This window comes from Mus musculus, chromosome 12, assembly GCF_000001635.26.
Source record: "Mus musculus strain C57BL/6J chromosome 12, GRCm38.p6 C57BL/6J".
NCBI lineage: Eukaryota > Metazoa > Chordata > Mammalia > Rodentia > Muridae > Mus > Mus musculus.
In genome coordinates, this window is record NC_000078.6 from 23,999,823 (window position 1) to 24,018,850 (window position 19,028).

The 19,028-nt window shown below is 45.0% G+C and overlaps 1 protein-coding gene across 2 annotated transcripts in view; it reads right to left on the reverse strand.

Moving 5' to 3' along the window:
* Nucleotides 1–12,445: 12,445 nt before the first annotated feature.
* The window catches only part of Gm5954 (predicted gene 5954), a 30,844-nt gene continuing 24,261 nt past the window's right edge, over nucleotides 12,446–19,028 (reverse strand). For both annotated transcript variants that reach the window (XM_030247062.1, XM_017315315.1), the window contains exons 2-3: nucleotides 16,777–17,175; nucleotides 12,446–13,627 (exon numbers count right to left, since the gene is read on the reverse strand). In XM_030247062.1, the coding sequence (XP_030102922.1) occupies nucleotides 13,502–13,627; nucleotides 16,777–17,151 (501 nt within the window). In that variant the 5' untranslated portion in view covers nucleotides 17,152–17,175 and the 3' untranslated portion in view covers nucleotides 12,446–13,501. The remainder of the gene's footprint in view (nucleotides 13,628–16,776; nucleotides 17,176–19,028) is intronic.

Genomic DNA, 19,028 nt, shown 5'->3' on the forward strand with positions numbered 1-19,028 from the left:
GGTGGGAAAGTCCACCTTTAATCTGGCTATGCCTTCCTGTGGCAGCCTATAGAAAGAACATGGAAAAGGGAAGCTTTTGCTCTTTGCCACTCATACCCAGGTAGGCATCTAAGCCATTGACCCCACTCGAAGGGGGGGGGCGGTTGGTGGTGGTGGTGGTGGAAAAGGGAAAACCACTGACCTGGGGCCCCAGGACAACACCCTGTAGCACTGGGGTTATGGGAGTGAGGGCTGAGGGAGCCAGGTTCCCATGCAGGTGAGAGTAAATGCAGTGGGCCTAGATGAACAGAGACAGTCTATGCTTTTAGAGCTTTATTATCGAAAGGCAGGGAGAATGAGAAGAGGTGGAAAGAGAGAAGACCAACCATGGTCAAGAGGAGAGAAGGGAGAAAAGAAGAGAGAAAAGAAAGTCTAGAGTAAGAGGGAGTGAGTAAGAGGTTAGAGAGAGAGAGGAGAGGAGAGGAGAGGAGAGGAGAGGAGAGGAGAGGAGAGGAGAGGAGAGGAGAGGAGAGGAGAGGAGAGGAGAGGAGAGGAGAGGAGAGGAGAGGAGAGGAGAGGAGAGGAGAGGAGAGGAGAGGAGAGGAGAGGAGAGGAGAGGGCAAACAGAGAGAGAAGAAGAGAGAGGAGAGTAAGTGTAAGGGGAGTAAGAGCAAGAGAATGGGGAGGAGCCAAACAGCCCCTCTTATAGTATGCTGTTATCTCACAAACCTTAAGCACATGTCCATGTTCTTTGCCCTTACCTCTCTCTGAAATCCTTTGTTGCTGGAAGATGTATCTGCTACTGGAAGATGTATCTGCTGCTGGAAGATGTATCAGTTCCTTACAGATATATCTGCTGCTGGTGTTCCTGTTCATATCCACCTACAGGTCTCTTTATTATCTTCTCTGTCCCTCTCCTACTCTAAACATCCTCTTTGGCTCTATCAGGGCCAGGTTTCTCCTTGCTGCATAAGCATGTCATGTTTGTTCTTTAGAGGTTGCCTTGCCTGAATATTGTAACCAGCTCCCCCAGGAAGGATAGGACCCATCTCACTGCTAACAGTTTTCCCTTCTGAATTCCCATGAGCATGTCTGTTCTGCCCATGACTGAGCTGTATCTGTGAGTAAGGAAGAGAGTTAGTTAATATTCAGTTGAACTCAGGCTCTTGGGTGAGGCTCTGTGGGGATTGTGTCTTCTGGGGCAAAGTCAAGAAGCAGCCCCACATGTCAGTGTTCACACATGCTGCTGTGAGAAAGCCTATTCATCAGTCTAGTCTAGACTGACAGCACCTCCTCTCCTGCCTCCTCACTTGGAAAATGTCACTGAGCTTGCTTTGTGGGGAAAGTGGGAGCTGGGAATTTCCTAGGTCTGTGCCACTTTGTTCGTTGGAAGGGGGCCTGGCTCTTTTCTGATGATGGCAATAAGGACATGTTGTTGTCTTGGATTACCCACTTCTGGGTCTTGTTACTATGGAAGAAAGGTTCTTTCTCAGCTGCAAGTGAGTAGCTCAAAAGAGAAAACCATTTCCAACAGAAGCCCCCAAAGGAGGAAGGACAGGACACTCAGAACTTAATATGGAGGCGCCAATTGCGCTGTATAAGACAGGTGATGAAATTGCTTCACATCAATTCTGGTTTCTGTTTTAAAACATTTGGTTTGTTGCTATGAAAATAAAATATGGAAAGAATGCAGGTCGGTTACACAAAAAGCATTTCTTCTTCCTAACTTTAGATGCTGTTTCCCTCTACCCTTTGACAAGTCGCTGGCCAGCAGAGGACACAGACGTAGGAGGGCAGCCAATGCTCTTTCTGGAGAAGTGGCCTCAGCCCAAGCTCACAAGGTGTGTGGGGGTGGGTCAAGTGCAATTTTAAACTAATTGATGAACTGCTGTAGGGAGTCTATTCATTAAAACACACTCTTGGTACTAATAAAACCCTAAGCTACAGGGACCAGGAGGAGGCTTAGAGACGCTGGCCAAGGGGACAGTCTTCATGGTTCTGTGTGACTCACCATATTGTCTTCTGGAGACAGGAGACAGCACAGTCTTGGTGGCAGGGAGAGTCTCACTGTGACTGCCCGTCTATTAAAAGCTCATGAGGGAACACAAAGAGGAAACAATTGTCCCATAGGATAGTCTTCTGTAATGTCACTGCTACAGACCCTTATACATGGGACTGTTTAAAGGTCTGGCTCTGAGGACCAAAATGGGGCAAGGGTGTCTTGGTTGGAGTAGAAGTGCAGGAACAGTGTGGCTCTTCTAAGTCCCTCCCTTGGAAAAGGGAAAGTTTAACTCACATTGATGTATTAGGTCTATATTTTGCTGTGAAAAAAGATATCCCATACAAATCAGAGACCTTTTAAAGCAGGTGAACTGTGGGTTAGACTCTCCTGGGTTTCAAACTGGCCTCAGAGCACACAGCAGAGGGACAACTGCAGTCCCAGGTGAGCTCCCTAAGGGCCCTCTCCCCACTCCGAGGGAGGTGACTTCCTTGTAGTCTCTGCCAGGATGGGAACCCACCCCACCCCGGTACTCCTAGCAATGCCATCCTTTCTGAGACCAAAAGTTTCTCTTTTCTCATACAAAACCATAGAAAGTCTATTGCTGTGCTTCCTCTACTGATTCCAGCTCTCAGATGGGCAGGCCCACCTCACTATCAACTCTGGAGTAGGCGAGTGGGCAGAGGAAGCAGTGAGATGGGCTCATGTGTGTGTGTGTGTGTGTATGTGGGTGTGTTGGTGTGTGTATTAGTGTGAGAGATACAGAGACACACAGAGAGAGATAGAGACAGACAGAGAGAGACAGAGACAGACAGACAGACAGACAGAGAGCTGAGAGCACTGAGCACCTAAGTCACTGTGTCTTGAGAAACTTTTGGGACTAATTCTCCCTCTGTTACTTACTGGTCAGTCTGTGTTGGAGACCAGAAGTTGGCATGGTGGAAAACGGATGGGATGAGTGGACCATTTCTTTACTTCAGCCCAATCTTCTCTCTCTCTCTCTCTCTCTCTCTCTCTCTCTCTCTCTCCCTCTCTCTCTCTCTCTCTCTTTCTCTCTTTCTCTCTCTCTTTCTCTCTCTCTCTTAAAGCAGACCAGGTCTCTCTATAATGTAACTTTGGCTGTCCTAGAACTCGTTATGTAGATACGGGCTGTCGATCAGGCTGTATCTTTGTGTGCTGGGATTAAAGGCATATGCCACCGTGCCTGGCTTCTGCTTTTTTTTTTAAGGGGTTATTAATTTTACGTGTATAAGCATTGGACCACATGTATGTAGGTGTGCCACATGAATGCAGTACCTCTGAAAACCAGAAGAGGGAGTCACTGGAGGAACTGAGAGTTGTGAGATGCTGTGTGAGTGCTGGGAACCAAATGGGGTTGTCTGCAAGAGCAGCCAGTGCTCTGAGTCACTGAGCCATCTCTCCAGCCTGTTTAATTTTTGTTTTAAATGTTGTCTGTGACTGTTGAAAAGATCTTAGTGACTGTCAGCAGTCCAGGACTTTTCAGGAAGCAGTCACATACCTGACGGGTCCCCACGGGTGTGCCTTCAGACAGTGGACCTCTTCCCAAGGTTACCCTTAAACTCTTAGTGTTTGCTGTCCCTCAGGAATGCAGTAGCTCAGCTGGTCCAGAATCTGGGTTGTGGCCAGGGCATCTTTCTCTTTGTGTTTTCAGGTGGTAGCTGGCAGGCTCTTGTTCCTGTGGGATGTTGCTACCTGGGCCTCCCTTTAGGGCTACTACATTGGCAGGTAGCCTCCCTCCTCATAATGAGTGGGCAATAGGTTGTTAGAGACCAAGTCAGGGGCCTGTTTTATCACAAGATGTCACCAGAAGTCACCCGTTGCTTCAGGTTGGAACACTTGGGGACCCCTAAGGAGGTTGCCTCTCATCCCTCTCCTTTATTTTTATTATTTATTTATTTGTTAATTTATTCATTTGAGGTAGGATTTCTCTGGGTAACCTTGGCTGTGTGGGAACTTACTCTGTAGACCAGGCTGGCCTTGAACTCAGAGATTCAGCTACTGATGCTCCTGTGAAGATTAAAGCCATGCCCCACCACTGCCTGGTGCCTTATTCTTATATACAGAAGCATGCCAAGCTTTTTCATGTGGCTATTTAGATATATCTTAGTCTTGTGACTATATGTACCTATGTCTGTGTATCACACATTCTGCATCCTGCATTCCATACCCCAAAATTGCTTCACTGCATCTCTCAGGATTGATGTTCAGTTCTTAGGACAAAGAATGCTCTAGTGAGCGTTTGCTAGTCCTGTCTGTGTGGCTGAAGGAGAAAGCTCTGATGTCAGTCTAGTCTCCTTCCTTCCTCCCTCTGACCTCTAACTGACCTGCACCCTGGCTCGTCTCATAGCTTCTTAACAAGCACCAGCAAGGCCCAGGCAGTTGTCTTTCCTCCCCTCTCCTCTCATCCCCTCCCCTCCCCTGCCCTCCTCTCCCCTTCCCTCCCCTCCCATTCCTTCAATTGATCATCTTGCCTCTATCAGTCGTGAACTGATATGTGGGTGCTAGGGAATTAAACTCAGGGCCTCTGGAAGTACCACAGTGCTCTTAACCACCAAGTCCTAATTAGTACTTTCTATAACAATTACCACGTTTTGTTTTTGAGACGGGGTCTCACTATGGAACCCTGGCTGGCCTCAAACTCAGAATGTAGCTAGGAATGGCCTTGGACTCCTGATGTGATTGTCAGGTCCCCAGACTGCTGGGGTTGTAAACACAGGTGGAGGCCAGAGGACAACTTATGAGAGTCGGTTCTTCCCTTTCACCATATGGGTCTGGGAGATCAGACTTGGTCTCTGATCTTGGATTTTTGAGCTGAGGTCTCACTATGGAGTCCAGGTTGTCCTAGAACTCATGACTTTCCTGCCTCAGCCGCCCCATTTTTGTGCTCTTATTTCTGCCCCTCACTGTACTCTCATATCTTGTGTGTCTTTGGGTTCTTCATTTGAGAAGGCTCCCAAGGCTGGGGAGATGGCTCAGTGGTTAAGAGCACTGACTGCCCTACCAAAGGTCCTGAGTTCCAATCCCAGCAACCACATGGTGGTGAGGAGAGAGAGAGAGAGAGAGAGAGAGAGAGAGAGGGGGGAGAGAGAGAGAGAGAGAGAGAGAGAGAGAGAGAGAGAGAGAGAGAGAGAGAGGTCTTCATAACTGGGCAGACAAATTCATCTATCCTCTTATCCCCCCCCCCTTATTTGAATAAGTGATCCTGAACTTGCTGTGTAACCTTCCCTCAGCCTGAAGCTGGCTGAGCCAGACCTTGACCTTGCTGCCACTAAGGAGATTACCTAGGGTGGAGCCTTCCTCCCTAGATCACTCAATTGTTCCGTCACTGTCACTGTTCCTCTTCAAGATACTGCTACCTGCTGAAAGGCCCGGGAGCTATTCCAGAGACTACGCCCTATCCTGCACGTCATCACCTGCACCTGGTTCCAGGCTCCATGGATGAATTGGTGGGAATGGGCCTAATCTCCGCCCTTTATAAGTGCATTTGCCATTAAACATTGGAACCTTGATTAGAACATTGTGTTGGCTTCATTTCTCTCTCTCATCCACCTAGTTTTCCTTTCTTTCAGCACCGGGCTGCCACTCAGGTGTACCCTGTCCATGTGAGTCGCTGGATAGCTCACAACAATCTGGTGCCCCGACTGGGACCTGAAGAAGTTCAGGAAGACACTGAAGGAATGCTGTTTCATGTGGAGCTCCATGGGAAGAAAAAGAAAAGGATCATATCGGACTGAAGAACTAGTTTAAAACTTCATTTTTTATGGCGTTCCTAGAGGTGTGGAAAGATATGGAATAAGTTTGGATTCAGTGCTAACCGAGCACTAGAAACTGATCAGGTGGTCATCTGCAGCTTTTAAAAGCTGCCTCAGGCGAGAGGAAAAGGGTTTAAAAAAAGAAATGAGTCAGGCAATTGTCTTCGGTTTTCAAGAGTTGCTTTGAGCAAGAGAAGTAGGGATCGAAGTACAGTTGTTAGAAAATCTTTTAGATAGGATAGATTCTTGTTGCCCATGGTTCAAGGAAGAAGAAAGTTTAGATATTAGAACATGAGTGAAAATTGGAAAAGACTTGAAAATCACTCAGGCAGATAATTTCACCCCTGCCTCTGGGCGCTCATAAAAGATGCTATTGAAAAGGTGATCTCGCAGGGGTTAGATAGTACCCTGGCAGAGCTTGATGGAAGAGCGCCTTTCAGAGAGGGTCTTCTCAGAAAAGGGTCCTATCAACTCTAAATTTGATAGATATAGAGACTCTGATGATGAGCTAATTTTAGGCAAAGAAGATCACTCAGAAAGAGGAGCTACCAAATATTTTGAAGAAGATTGGTCTCCTTGCAAGTCTCCCTCTCCACCTATAACCTCCACCATGGGAGATGCTACTCATAGGGACATGCAACTAAGCAATTAGAGTTTGAAGTTAGGCTGCAGAAATTGACTAATGAGCTTCGGGAGCTAAAAAGGATGTCAGATACAGGAAGGAGTAACTCTTCTGAAATGTACCAAGTGCCGCTAGGAAGAGCTGTGAGTCAGGCTCATGGGAGAGGACAGAAATACATCTGATCTGCTAGCCTTTCCTGTCATCGAAGTAATTGCCCAGCAAGATACTAGAGTTAGACATTACCAGACTTTGGATTTCAAGTTAATAAAGGAGTTAAAACAGCTGTTGTGCAATACAGTCCTTCAGCCCCTTTCACACAAGCATTACTGGATATGGTCGTGGAGTCACACTTAACCCCCCTAGATTGGAAGACTATGTAAGGCTACCCTGTCAGGAGGAGATTTCTTACTTTGGGATTCTGAATGGCGAGACGCCAGTAAGAAAGCTGCCAATTTAAATGCTCAGACCAGTAATCCATACTGGTATAATAACATGCTTCTTGGAGATGGTCCATATGAGGGCCAGACTAATCAGATTGGTTTTCCCGTTGGAGTGTACACACAGATCGTGGCGGCTGCCCGCCGTGCCTTGGGACAGTTACTGTTAGAGGGGATGTTGGTGGGAGTTTAGCCAGCATTCGGCAGAGTCCTGATGAGCCTTACCAGAACTTTGTGGATAGGTTATTAATAGCAGCTAGTAGAATCCTTGGAAAATCTGACACGGGAAGCCTTTCGTTATGCAATTGGGTTATGAGAATGCTAACACAATGTGTTGCGCTGCTATCCAGCTGCACAAAGGACAAACAGATTTAGCGGGACATGTCCATCTTTGTGCAGAGATCAGGACAGCATATAATCATGGTTTGGCTTTCGGCTCTGTTTTTGCAAGGGACTGCCATACAAGCAATGTTCTCATGGAAATGAGGGAATAATTCATGTTTTAAGTGTGGAACTTTGGGTCATTTTAAAAGTGGTAGTGCTAAGAACAAAGGTGCCAAGAGTGGGCAAGCAGGCCGTGCACTAGGAATTTGTCCCCGATGCAGGAAGGGCAACCATTTGGCTAAGGTGTGCAAATCCAAGCCAGGCATTCTGGGCCTTCCGTTGCCGGGAAACGAGAGGAGGGGCCAGCCCCAGGCCCCGACTTACTCACAGAAAACAGCTTATGGGCCCATGAACATGCTGCCCAGCCAAAGAGATCAGTTTTTGAAATTGTCAGGGCAAAACCAGGAGGTGCAGGATTGGACCTCTGTTCCACCACCCATGCAGTATTAGCCCAAGAAATGGGAGTCCAAACTCTGCCACCAGAGTCTTTGGACCTCTACCTGTAGAAACTTGTGGATTTCTTTTAGGACAAAGCAGTTCTATGGTAAAAGGCCGACAGATTTATCCAGGTTTTATAAATAATGATTATGAGGGAGAAATTAAAATCATAGCTGCTTCTCCTCGTTGTATTATAACTGTACCCGCTAATCAAAGAATTGATCAACTTGTTTTAATTCCTCTACATCCAACACTGTCCAGATTTGTTTAGAATGAGAGAGGACAAGGTATTTTTGACTCCTCTGGTGTGAATTGGGTTCAATCCATTACTAATCAGAGATCTAACCTTAAATTGACATTTAATGGAAAAAGTTTTGAAGGATTGATAGATACTAGAGCTGATGTAACAATTATTAGAGGACAGGATTGGCCCTCAACTTGGCCTTTGACTGATATGCTTACTCACCTTCAAGGAATTGGTTATGCTAGTAACCCAAAACTAAGCTCCAAATTGCTAACCTGGAGAGATGGGGGAGGATAATCAGGACAAATTCAGCCGTATGTTATGTCAAATTTCCCTGTAACTATGGGGAAGAGATCTCTTGTCACAGATGAGTGTTATAATGTACAGTTCTAATGAGATGGTGACTAAGCAGACACTCAGACAGGGACTTTTGCCTGGTCATGGACTAAAAAACAAGGGACAAGGAATTAAGACTTTTGAAGATCCTAAACCTCACTCTAACACAAGAGGTTTGGAGTATTTTCAGTAATGGCCACTATCTTGCCTGCATTCCATGCTGATAAATTTCAATGGCTTAATGATATTCTGGTGTGGGTGGATCAGTGGTCTTTACCTAAAGAAAAATAAAAGCTGCTTCTTTGCTAGTTCAGGAGCAACTAGAGGCAGGACATTTAGTAGAATCCCAGTCCCCTGGGAATACACCAATTTTCATTATCAAGAAAAAATCTGGTAAATGGAGATTGTTACAAGATTTAAGAAAAGTTAATGAGACCATGGTATCTATGGGACCTTTACAACCTGGGCTTCTGTCCACAGTAGATCTATTCCTAAAGGATATTACAAAACTGTGGTAGATCTGAAGGATTGTTTCTTTACTATTCCTTTGCATCCAAAGGATTGTGAAAGATATGCTTTTAGTGTTCCTTCTATAAATTTTAAGGAACCTATGAAGAGATATCAATGGACAGTTCTCCCACAGGGCATGGATAATAGTCCTACCTATGCCAAAAGTTTGTGGCACAAGCCATTCATCCTGTGAGACAACAATGGCCTATGATTTACATCATTCATTTCACAGATGATGTTTTGATGGCGGGAAAAGACCCCCAGGATTTGCTTTTGTGTTATAGAGATTTACAAAATCCTTTAGCTGAGAAAGGATCACAAATAGTTCCTGGGAGATACAAACTCAGGATCCTTATACTTATTTGGGCTTTAGACTTACTAATCAAGCTGCTTTTCCCCAGAAGATAGTTATTTGCAGGCAGAACTTAAGGACTTTGAATGATTTTCAAAAATTCGCCCCTATTTAAAGCTTACTATAGGGGAGTTGAAACCTTTATTTGATATTCTTAAAGGGAGTTCTGATCCTACCTACGCTAAATCTCTAACCTCAGAAGGACTGCTGGCCTTACAACAAGTGGAAAAAGCTATTGAAGAGCAACTTGTCACTTATATAGATTACTCTTTGCCATTACATCTGTTCATTTTTAATACAATCCATGTGCCTACAGGATTGTTACAGCAAAAGTCTCCTCTAATGTGGATACATTCGAGGATTTCTCCTAAACATAATATCTTGTCATATTATGAAGCTCTAGCTCAGATGATTATCCTTGGAAGGAAGAATGCACTAACATATTTTTGGCAAAGATCCAGATATTATTGTTCAGCCTTACAATGTAAGTCAATACACTTGGCTGAAACTGCACAGTACAGATTAGTTGCTTGCTCAGATAGGGTTTAAAGGAACTATAGAGAGCCACTACCCTCAAAATAGGTTGATACAAATTTTGAGTGTACATGAGTTGATATTTCCTAATATGACCTCTTTATAACCCTTACACAATGCTTTTGTGGTGTTTACTGATGGCTCATCTAAAGGGTGAGCTGGATTTCTCATAAATAAACAACAGGTAATCATAAAGACTCCTGGCCTCTCAGCTCAACTAGCAGAATTAACAGCAGTACTGAATGTCTTTCAGTCTGTGAATGAGGCTTTTAATATTTTTACTGATAGTTTATATGTTGCACAATCGGTACCCTTATTGGAGAGCTGTGGCACCTTTAACTTTAATATGCCAGCAGGATCCCTGTTTTCACAATTGCAAAACATCATTGTTGCCTGAAAACACCCGATCTATATTGGCCACATATGATCTCCTTCTGGTCTTCCTGGACCTTTACCTGAAGGCAATGATTGCATCCACAGAGCTCTAATGGGAGAAGCCTTAACTTCAGATCCTGTTGCTTTGGCCAAGTGTGATCATGAAAAACTTCATCTCTCTAGTCATACCATAAGGGTCCAACATAAGATCACTAAAGAGCAGGCAAGAATGATTGTAAAACAATGTCCTAAATGTATTACATTATCTCCATTGCCACATTTAGGAGTTAATCCATGAAGTCTTATGCCTAATCATATTTGGCAAATGTATGAAAATCATTATGCATAATTTGGAAAATTAAAAATATATACATGTTTGTATTGACACTTGTTCAGGATTTCTTTTTGCTTCTCTGCATACTGGAGAAGCCTACAAAAATGTAATTGATCATTGCCTACAAGCCTTTAATGCCATGGGATTGCCTAAACTTATTAAGACAGATAACGGGCCATCCTATTCTAGCAAAACTTTTACTTCAGTTTGTAAAGAATTTGGCATCAAACATTAAACTTGAATTCCTCATAACCCCATGGGAAAAGGCATAGTTGAACGTGCTCATCACATTTTTAAAAATTGGCTTTTAAAGACAAAACAGGGGCAGTTATATCCCCCAAGGATACAAAAGGCACATCTTGCTTTTGCTTTATATGTTCTAAATTTTTTTGCAAACTGATGTTAAAGGTCAATCTTCAGTGCATTGCCACTGGCATCCAGTTACTTCTAGTTCTTATGCCATGGTAAAGTGGCGGGACCCATTAACTAAGGACCAGGTCCTAATCTGGGGAAGGGGCTTGGCCTGTGTGTTTTTTTTTTTTCTCAAAAAGAAGATGGAGCGCTATGGCTACCTGGCAGATTAGTTTGTCAACTGGACACAGATCCTGATTCTTCTAGTAAGTATGACTCTAACCTTGATGATGACTAAAAATCCTCTTTAGCTGAAAAGTTAATTTGGAGCACAGCTTCCACCCCCAGAGAAGCTGCATCCTTTCTACAATTCTCAAAGCCACTTCCCCCATACCAGGAGCTCTAAGTCTAAGCTTGATTGTTGCTAATTTGCAACTGAGTGGAGTACCTGGACTTCTCCGAAGAAGCTTTTATACTGTTGCTTTTCAATGTCCCACCCTTGTTTCTCAAGCAGGTCAGCCTGACTACAGCAGGTATACAGCCTCGCCTCCAACAGTGCAAGTGGCAGTTATTAATCTTCTTCAAGAAACATTCTAAGTAAACATTGTGGCTTTGGTCTGAATTGGGAATAAGGTGTGCTAATGAGGGCCGGACAGTCAATGACGAGCACCCAGATATTGGAACCATCCCAATCTAAGACAGGGGTACATGCCAAAAGGCCATGGCTATTGATAACATACCACAGAGCCATGTTTGTGTGAGATATAACAAAAACTAGCTGCATGTAGCCTCCAAGACAGAATTGGATGGTTCGGGAAGATCTACAATTTCCTAAGACAGGTGCGGCTGCCACCCAGCATAATTCCCAGGCAGGAATATGGAGCATAAATTAATTTTATGCCTCAGTCCAGTTTTTTTTTAAATATTAATAACAGGGAGGAAATTGTAACCTTCCCTCAGCCTGAAGCTGGCTGAGCCAGACCTGGACCTTGCTGTCACTAAGGAGATTACCTAGGGTGGAGCCTTCCTCCCTAGATCACTCAATTGTTCAGACACTGTCTCTGTTTCTCTTCAAGATACTGCTACCTGCTGAGAGGCCCCAGAGCTATTCTGGAGACTACGCCCTATCCTGCAGGTCATCACCTGCAGTTGGTTCTAGTCTCCAAGGATGAAGTGGTGGGAATGCTCCTCCCCGCCCCCTTATAAGTGCAGTAGCCATTGAATATTTGAGCCTTGATCAGAACTTTGTCTTGGCTCCATTTCTCTTTCATATGCCTAGTTTCCCTTTCTTTAAGTGCCGGCCTACCACTCAGGTGTACCCAGGCCATGTGAGCCGATGGACTGCTTTCAAGAGTGCTGGGTGACATTAGCCAAGGCACATGCCCTGTTTGGCCCTGAGGGACTGTTTCTGTCCAATATCTAAAACACCTTCTAGCCAACAGCACCTTTCTCCTTGAAGTGAGGTGGGAGCAAAGACGATGTCTGGCCAATCTCAGAGTTTCCAGTGCTCACCAAGGACAGATGCTCAGTGGGTGCTTCCTGAACATCATCAGACGGTCTGGGTCTCAGTCTACAGGTTCTGTGGCTTTAAGCAGAAGGGCCAATGGCCTTGCTGTGTGTGGAGCCCACTGAGTGGGGAAAGGCTGGCATGGACTACTCTGACTAAATTCTCGGCTGTTCCAGACATTCAAGGTCTTTCCCCATGTCTACCACTTATCTGCTTCATCCCCACACTCACGGGAGAGTGAACCATGAACAGGGTGCTTGTGGCAACACAGGAAACTCACAGACCTTGGTTTATTTGATCATTTTAATATGCCAGACCAATAGAAAGGAAGGATGGAGCACACAGGAACACCTGTATTTGCAGGATGGAGGGCAGATGTACACAGCCTTGGGCATGCATGTATCTCCTGTGTAATTAGGCAAATGAATACATAAATACCACACAACAGTCAGACTTGGGGGTGGGGAGAATCACAGGCCACAGGGGACCATGCTTTAAAGGCAGTCAGAAGCTTTAAAAAGAGGGGCTAAAGAACTTGAAACTGGATGACCTGTTTCTCAAGTGCTATGCATCTTTGCTCAAGGATGTCAGGGAACCAGTCCCCTTCCCCGAGCCCCCTGAAAGCTTTGCATTTTATATAAAGCAACTAAAGGAAGCAAGGGAAAGCCCTTCATGAGAGAAGCAGTGCGGCTGTGTGTCTGTGTCTGTGTGTCTGTATATGTGCACGTGTGAGCATGTAAATGTGTGTGTGTGTGCGTGCACGTGCCTGTGTCTAAATGTTATTTCTAAAGTGTACTTGAGCGGAAAAGAAACCAATAAAAATTAAAAAATAAAATAAAATAAAAAGAGGGGCTAGACCTCACTTTATACAAAACTTATATATTAAAAGTAAGGATACCACGGTATATATATTAAAGCAGCTTTGGTCAGAGTAAATGAACAAGGGAGGTGGAGCCATGAATAGGAAGGGTTTGCCTATATACTGTCTATCTTCTTCATCCTCACAAAGTCACCTGGGAACATAGAATAAATCAGCTGGTCTTGGTAAGATACTGAAAAGTCCTGTCTGGTGTCCTTAAGGGCTTCCAGGCCCTCTGTGGGCAGGGAAAGAGGCATACAGCTGAGAACACTTGAACCATTAGAAGGAGCCAGCCTGGACTGAAGGAGGAGGGACATCTATGGGATCAAATAGAGGAGGGAGCTGCATCCAGCCAGACCAGGTGAGTGTGATGTGCTGCCTGGACCCAGGTCCTGAGAGAGCAGGAGAAATCACGGAGAAGTCCACTTTTGCAAGCAAAGCTGAAGATGGCAGGTCAAGCCTGTGTTTCACACAACTGTGTAAAGCCCATTCCACTCAGAACTGGCTAGCACTGCTGGGATCTCACTGCAGCAACCGGACAATGGATGGATTCCTCTTGGCACCTTTGTTGAATTCTTCCAGGGACATTTTGCCTGAGGAATGGAAGAGGGAGACTTAGGATTAGCCAGTGCTCTGGTTAAAGTCTGGAACCCTCTGGAAAATGGACAATGTCCAGTCTCTTCTCTCTCTCTCTCTCTCTCCCTCTCCCTCTCCCTCTCTCTCTCTCTCTCTTTTTCTCTCTCTCTCTCTCCCTCTCTCTCTCTCTCACACACACACACAGAGACACACATACACACACACACATACACAACACACATATATTGGGACATATGCCATTTTGAGGCACACAAGTGGTCAGAGGACAACTTGTAAGAGCTGGTTCTCCTTTCAAGGTGTAGGTAGTGGGGATTGAGCACTAGTCATGAGGATAGGTTTGGTAATGAACTCTGGGGCCTGAAGTAAGCTGATAGCCCCACCTAGAGGACTGGAGAGCCACCACGATCTGGGGCATCTGGGGAGACAAGACAAATTATGGCTGCAGGTCAAATTACATTTCTGTTACTGTGATAAAAATCCCCTGACTAAAAGCAACTTAAAGGAGGAAGTTTTCTTTGGTTTACTTCTAGGTTACAATTCATCACTTCAGGAAGTCAAGGCTTTAAAACCTCATAGGGCAGAGAGAATAGAGGTATGAGCACCTGGCTCATAATGATACTCTGCACTTTTTTTTTCTGATACTCTTCTATTGCCTTTATTACACTGTTCAGGCCCCCTGTCTAGAGAATGGTAATGGGGTTTCCCACATCAATTAACCATCAACACAACCCCCAACAGGCATGCTCATAGCCTGCCATGATCTAGATGGATGGTTCTCAGCCTTTCTAATGCTGTGACCCTTTAATGCAGTTCCTTGTGTTGTAGTGACCCTCAACCATAAGATTATTTTCACTGCTACTTCATAACTGTAATTACACTATTGTTATGAATCTGAATATGAATACTTGTGTTTTCTGTTGGTCTTATGGCACCTCTGGGAAAAGTTCATTTGATCCCCCAAAGGGGTTGGAACCCATAGGTTGAGAACCACTGATTTAGATAATTCTTCATTAAGATTCTTCTGAGCTGAGCAGTGGTGGCACACATCTTTAATCCCAGTACTCAGGAGGCAGACTGGTGGATCTCTGGGTTTGAAGCCAACATGGTCTAAACAGAAAGTTCCAGGACAGCCAGGGCTACACAGAGAAACCTTGTCTCTAAAAAACAAACCAACAAGCAAAAATGACTCTCCTTTATGGCTGATGAGATGGTTCAGCAGTTAAGAGCAGTTGCTGCTTTTGCAGAGGGTCCTGGATAAAGTCCCCAGCATCCATAGGGTGGTTCCCAATCATTTGTAACTCCAGTTCCAGGGCGACCCAGTGCCCTTTCCTGGCCTCTAACATATCACACAAACATACATTCAGCTAAACGCTCATGTAGAAAATAAATACTAAATCTACAATAAAAAATAAAAAAAAAAGACTTCTGAGGTGATTCTAAACTGAGTCAAGTTGACAGTTAAAACTATCACAGCGCCCCCTAGTGTAGAATCATGTGAGCTTCAGGTGTTGAGAGCTATCCACCTTTGCTGTCCTATTCTTGTGGTTTTCTGTACCAGTTTCTCTGACAGCCCAGACTTCTCCTCTCTTGAGTGCTAGCAAGTGGCCCCTGACTTAGAGGGCAGAGTATGCGCTCAATGGCCTCCATTGTGAGACACATACAATTGGACAAGTGCACAGTGGGGACACAGTCTCCATTCTGAAACTGGTGAAGGTCCTGGCTTTGACAATCAGAAAAAATGGCCCTCCATGTTAAGTGTGCCACCAACATAGTGCTACTTTAGACTCATACCCACGCAAGTGGGCTTATCCCCATTTCACGGAGAAGAAAGACAGGCTTGGGAAGTGGGCATCCTCAGTTTGGTCTGTTGGAACACAAGCCTCTGTGTCAGAGTACACAAGAGAGTAAAGAACACTTTAGAAAATGGCTGAAAGGCAGCACCAGGAAAGAGGCTGCATTTCTTTATGTGCGGACAGGTTTTGAAAAGCATTTCCTTGATGTCTGGAAAGCTTTTGCTCTTCCATGGAAGCCTTGAGACCCTCTGAGCCTGGTCCTCAGCTCACCTGCACAGAGCATTGGAGGCTGTTCATTGCTCTTTCCTGTACATTAGCTTACATTCAATCTCAGTGCGACCGGGGGAGTATTTCATGCCTTAATGCTGCATTTCCTGTTGGAACAAAACCCAACCAGTCTTGGCTCTACAAAGCTACAGACTGGCAGAACCAACTCACCATGCAGCTACCTCATCCTTGCTGAGGTCCTGTGAGAAACTCAGCCAAGGCACAGCAGGACCTCTCACCACCTCACCTGCTCCTGAGACCTGCAATTTTGCAGCTGTGGTAGGACCTCAGAGTCCTAGGTAAGATGAGGCTCAGTGGTTTTTATGGTTGATGAGCCCCATGAGTATCCGGGATGCCTCACATCCCAGGATGATGGCCTTGATGGCCTCTCAGAATCTCAAGACTCAACACCTCTTGATTCAGTGTCTCACCTTTCAGCCATCAGTGTGAACTTCCTCCCCTCCACATATATACTTGTGGAAATAGTAAAATGACTCTTTCTGTCAACATGTGTGCTAGCTAATTTTATGTCAGCTTAATACAAGTTATAGTTATGAGAAGAGTGAGCTTCAGTTGCGAAAATGTCTGTATAAAATGTCTGCAGGAAAACCTGTAGGGCATTCTTCTCTCTCACTCTTTCTCTCTCATTCTCTCTCTCTCTCTCTCTCTCCCTCTCTCTCTCTCTGTGTGTGTGTGTCTCTGTCTCTCTCCCTCCCTCCCTCTCTCCCTCCTTTCCTCCCTTTTGTTTTGTTTTGTTTTGTTTTGTTTTGTTTTGTTTTGTTTTGTTTATTGAAACAGGGTTTCTCTGTGTAACAGCCCTGGCTGTCCTAGAACTCCCTTTTTTAACCAGGTTAGCCTTGAACTCACAGAGAGCCTCCTGTCTCCTATGAGCTCCCATTAAAGACATGTGCCACTATGCCTGACCAGAGGGTAATTTCTTTTATCGTTACTCTCTGCAAAGACAGGCAGTCCTTTAGTACACCAGGTAGCAAGTGGGCAGAGGAATGGCCTGGTGTATGGGGCCGGGGATGGGGGCCCTGGATCCCTGCGCTCCCCATGCTCCAGGCCCTGTCAAGTGCAGGTACCTGCACTATCTCCAGCATTTCACTGCAGCTGATGTAGCCATTGCTGTCTAGGTCAGACATGCTGAAGGCCCACTTGACCTTCTGCTCGAGCTTGCCCCAAGAGGTCATGCTCACAGCAATGATGAACACTCGGGAGTTGATAGTGCTGTCACTGTTGGTGTAAAAGGTATGGAAGACATGTTCAGTGAGCTTGGAGGCATCTCTGTAGGGGAAGAAGTTGTGCTGGATCTTGAAATTGTCCACGGTCAGGTGGCCAGTGGGACAGTCATTGAGGAAGCCCATGTACCACTCCTGAAGCTCATGGTCGGTGAACTCCTTGTGATTCTGCAGGTCCTGCAGCACCTCAGGACGCAGCTTGCTGTTCTGCTTGTCCATGGCAGCTGGCAGTGGAGACTAAACCTGCAAGGCCAAGATACAAGGTGAGCTGTCAATACCTGAAACCCCAAGTCTGGCTTCCTATCACACCCTACCACCATGCTGGCTAAGCAATATCCTCTGTATGTCTAGTGACTCCCATTACAGCAGTGGTTCTCAGCCTTCCTAAAGCTGCAACCCCTTAATACAGTTCCTCATGTTGTGGTGAACTCCCAGCTATAAAGTCATTTTCGTTGCTACTTCATAACTGTAATTTTGCTATGGTTATGAATCCTAATGTAATATCTGATATGCAGGAAGGTCTTAGGTGACTCCCTGTGAAAGGGTCATTCGATCCTCAAAGGGGTTATGATAACACAGGTTGAGATCTTCTGGGCCAGAAGAACTCTAGACCATGATAATGCAAGCTCTGACTTTTAGCATTTCCAGGATGGCTCTCCTCAGGAGGTACAAAATGGTTCTATATAGCATGGCAAAACCCAGAACACTCTAGGAAAGACAGAAAAGATATCTTTTTATGGCTAAATACAGTCTACTAGGAGCATGCATGCAGATTCGTGGTAAAAGGGACAGGGAAAGGCAAGACTAAATCAGTGGAAGGAAGCTTTGTCAAATGTCCTGTAAGGGTTACACAAGAGTCAGGATTGAGACAAACCCCTCAGCTCATCAGCTTTGAACAACTAGTTCTTTTTCTCGTAGGGGGGGACCCGGTGTGTTTGTTTGTTTTCTTGTCACAGATACATCTTCTGATGCTGCATAGTAAATAAATCATGCCTGCATAGGGGGATGTTAGTGGTTCACATTCTTAGCTAACACAGCTAGGGCAAATTTAGAACTAGGTTGATACCCATCCTGAGTGGACTCAGGGAAGAAACTAGAGAACAGGAACATGGCTTTGGCCCTTCAAAGTTCAACTTTTTTGTCAGCAACCCTAATTTAATGAATGACATTTAAAAACCCCATTCTTACCCAGATTTCTGGGTTGATCTGGGTAAGTAGGGTTTCATGGGGACCCAGGTATTAAAGCTTTTAAGTATGTTGACAGGGGTTTTTAGACCTCCTTGTCCCCCTCCATACAAAACTGGGAAAAGTTACCGGCACATGCCATGCTGTTTTAACCCTAGAAGAGACAGCTGGGGACCTTATGTGAGTCCCCACTCTTTAGTATGGCTATGAGATATTGTTCTGCCAGGGAGATCTAGAATTAGCATCAATCAGTTGGTGAATGTCGATGTGGATGTGAACTGCTGAAACAGCCCCCATGGAAATTCAGGACTGTGCTTCATTGACCAGCACACCACACTTCAGTCTCCTACAAGGTCCAAGTGTGAGATCCTGCAGTGATTGGCCACTGGACATTAAACTCGTTCACTTGCCTACCTCAATTTTGATTTCTTTCTTTCACAGTAACACACCTGCATAGCTCAGTTATTTTTGAAATGTGTAGAAGAACTAGTGTGGGTGAGTCTCCTCTACCCAAGTCCCAAAGGAAACCACTCTGAACTGCTCAGAGGCTTATGAATTCTAAGCACTAGGTGCTAGTTCCTGTTAAGGAAGATGAGACATGCACTCAATGTTACCTGCTACCGCCCCTGTCTTCTTCACCTCTTTCCCAGGATGTTAGCGTTCAATGTACATATTTTATTTACTTATCTACAGGACTAGGAGATATTTAAAGTTCCTTGTCCAACACAGACATATGGCAGCTTGATATTGCCTTTCAAAGCACACATTTACTTATCTAAACATGTCCTCCCCTGTACAAACAACCAATTCAAATGTCCACAGTATCTTGATCAGAAATAATCACCAACTTAGGTAGCCAGGTGCCACACATCTGTAATTCCAGAACTGGAGGGTAGAGGCAGGATTATCAG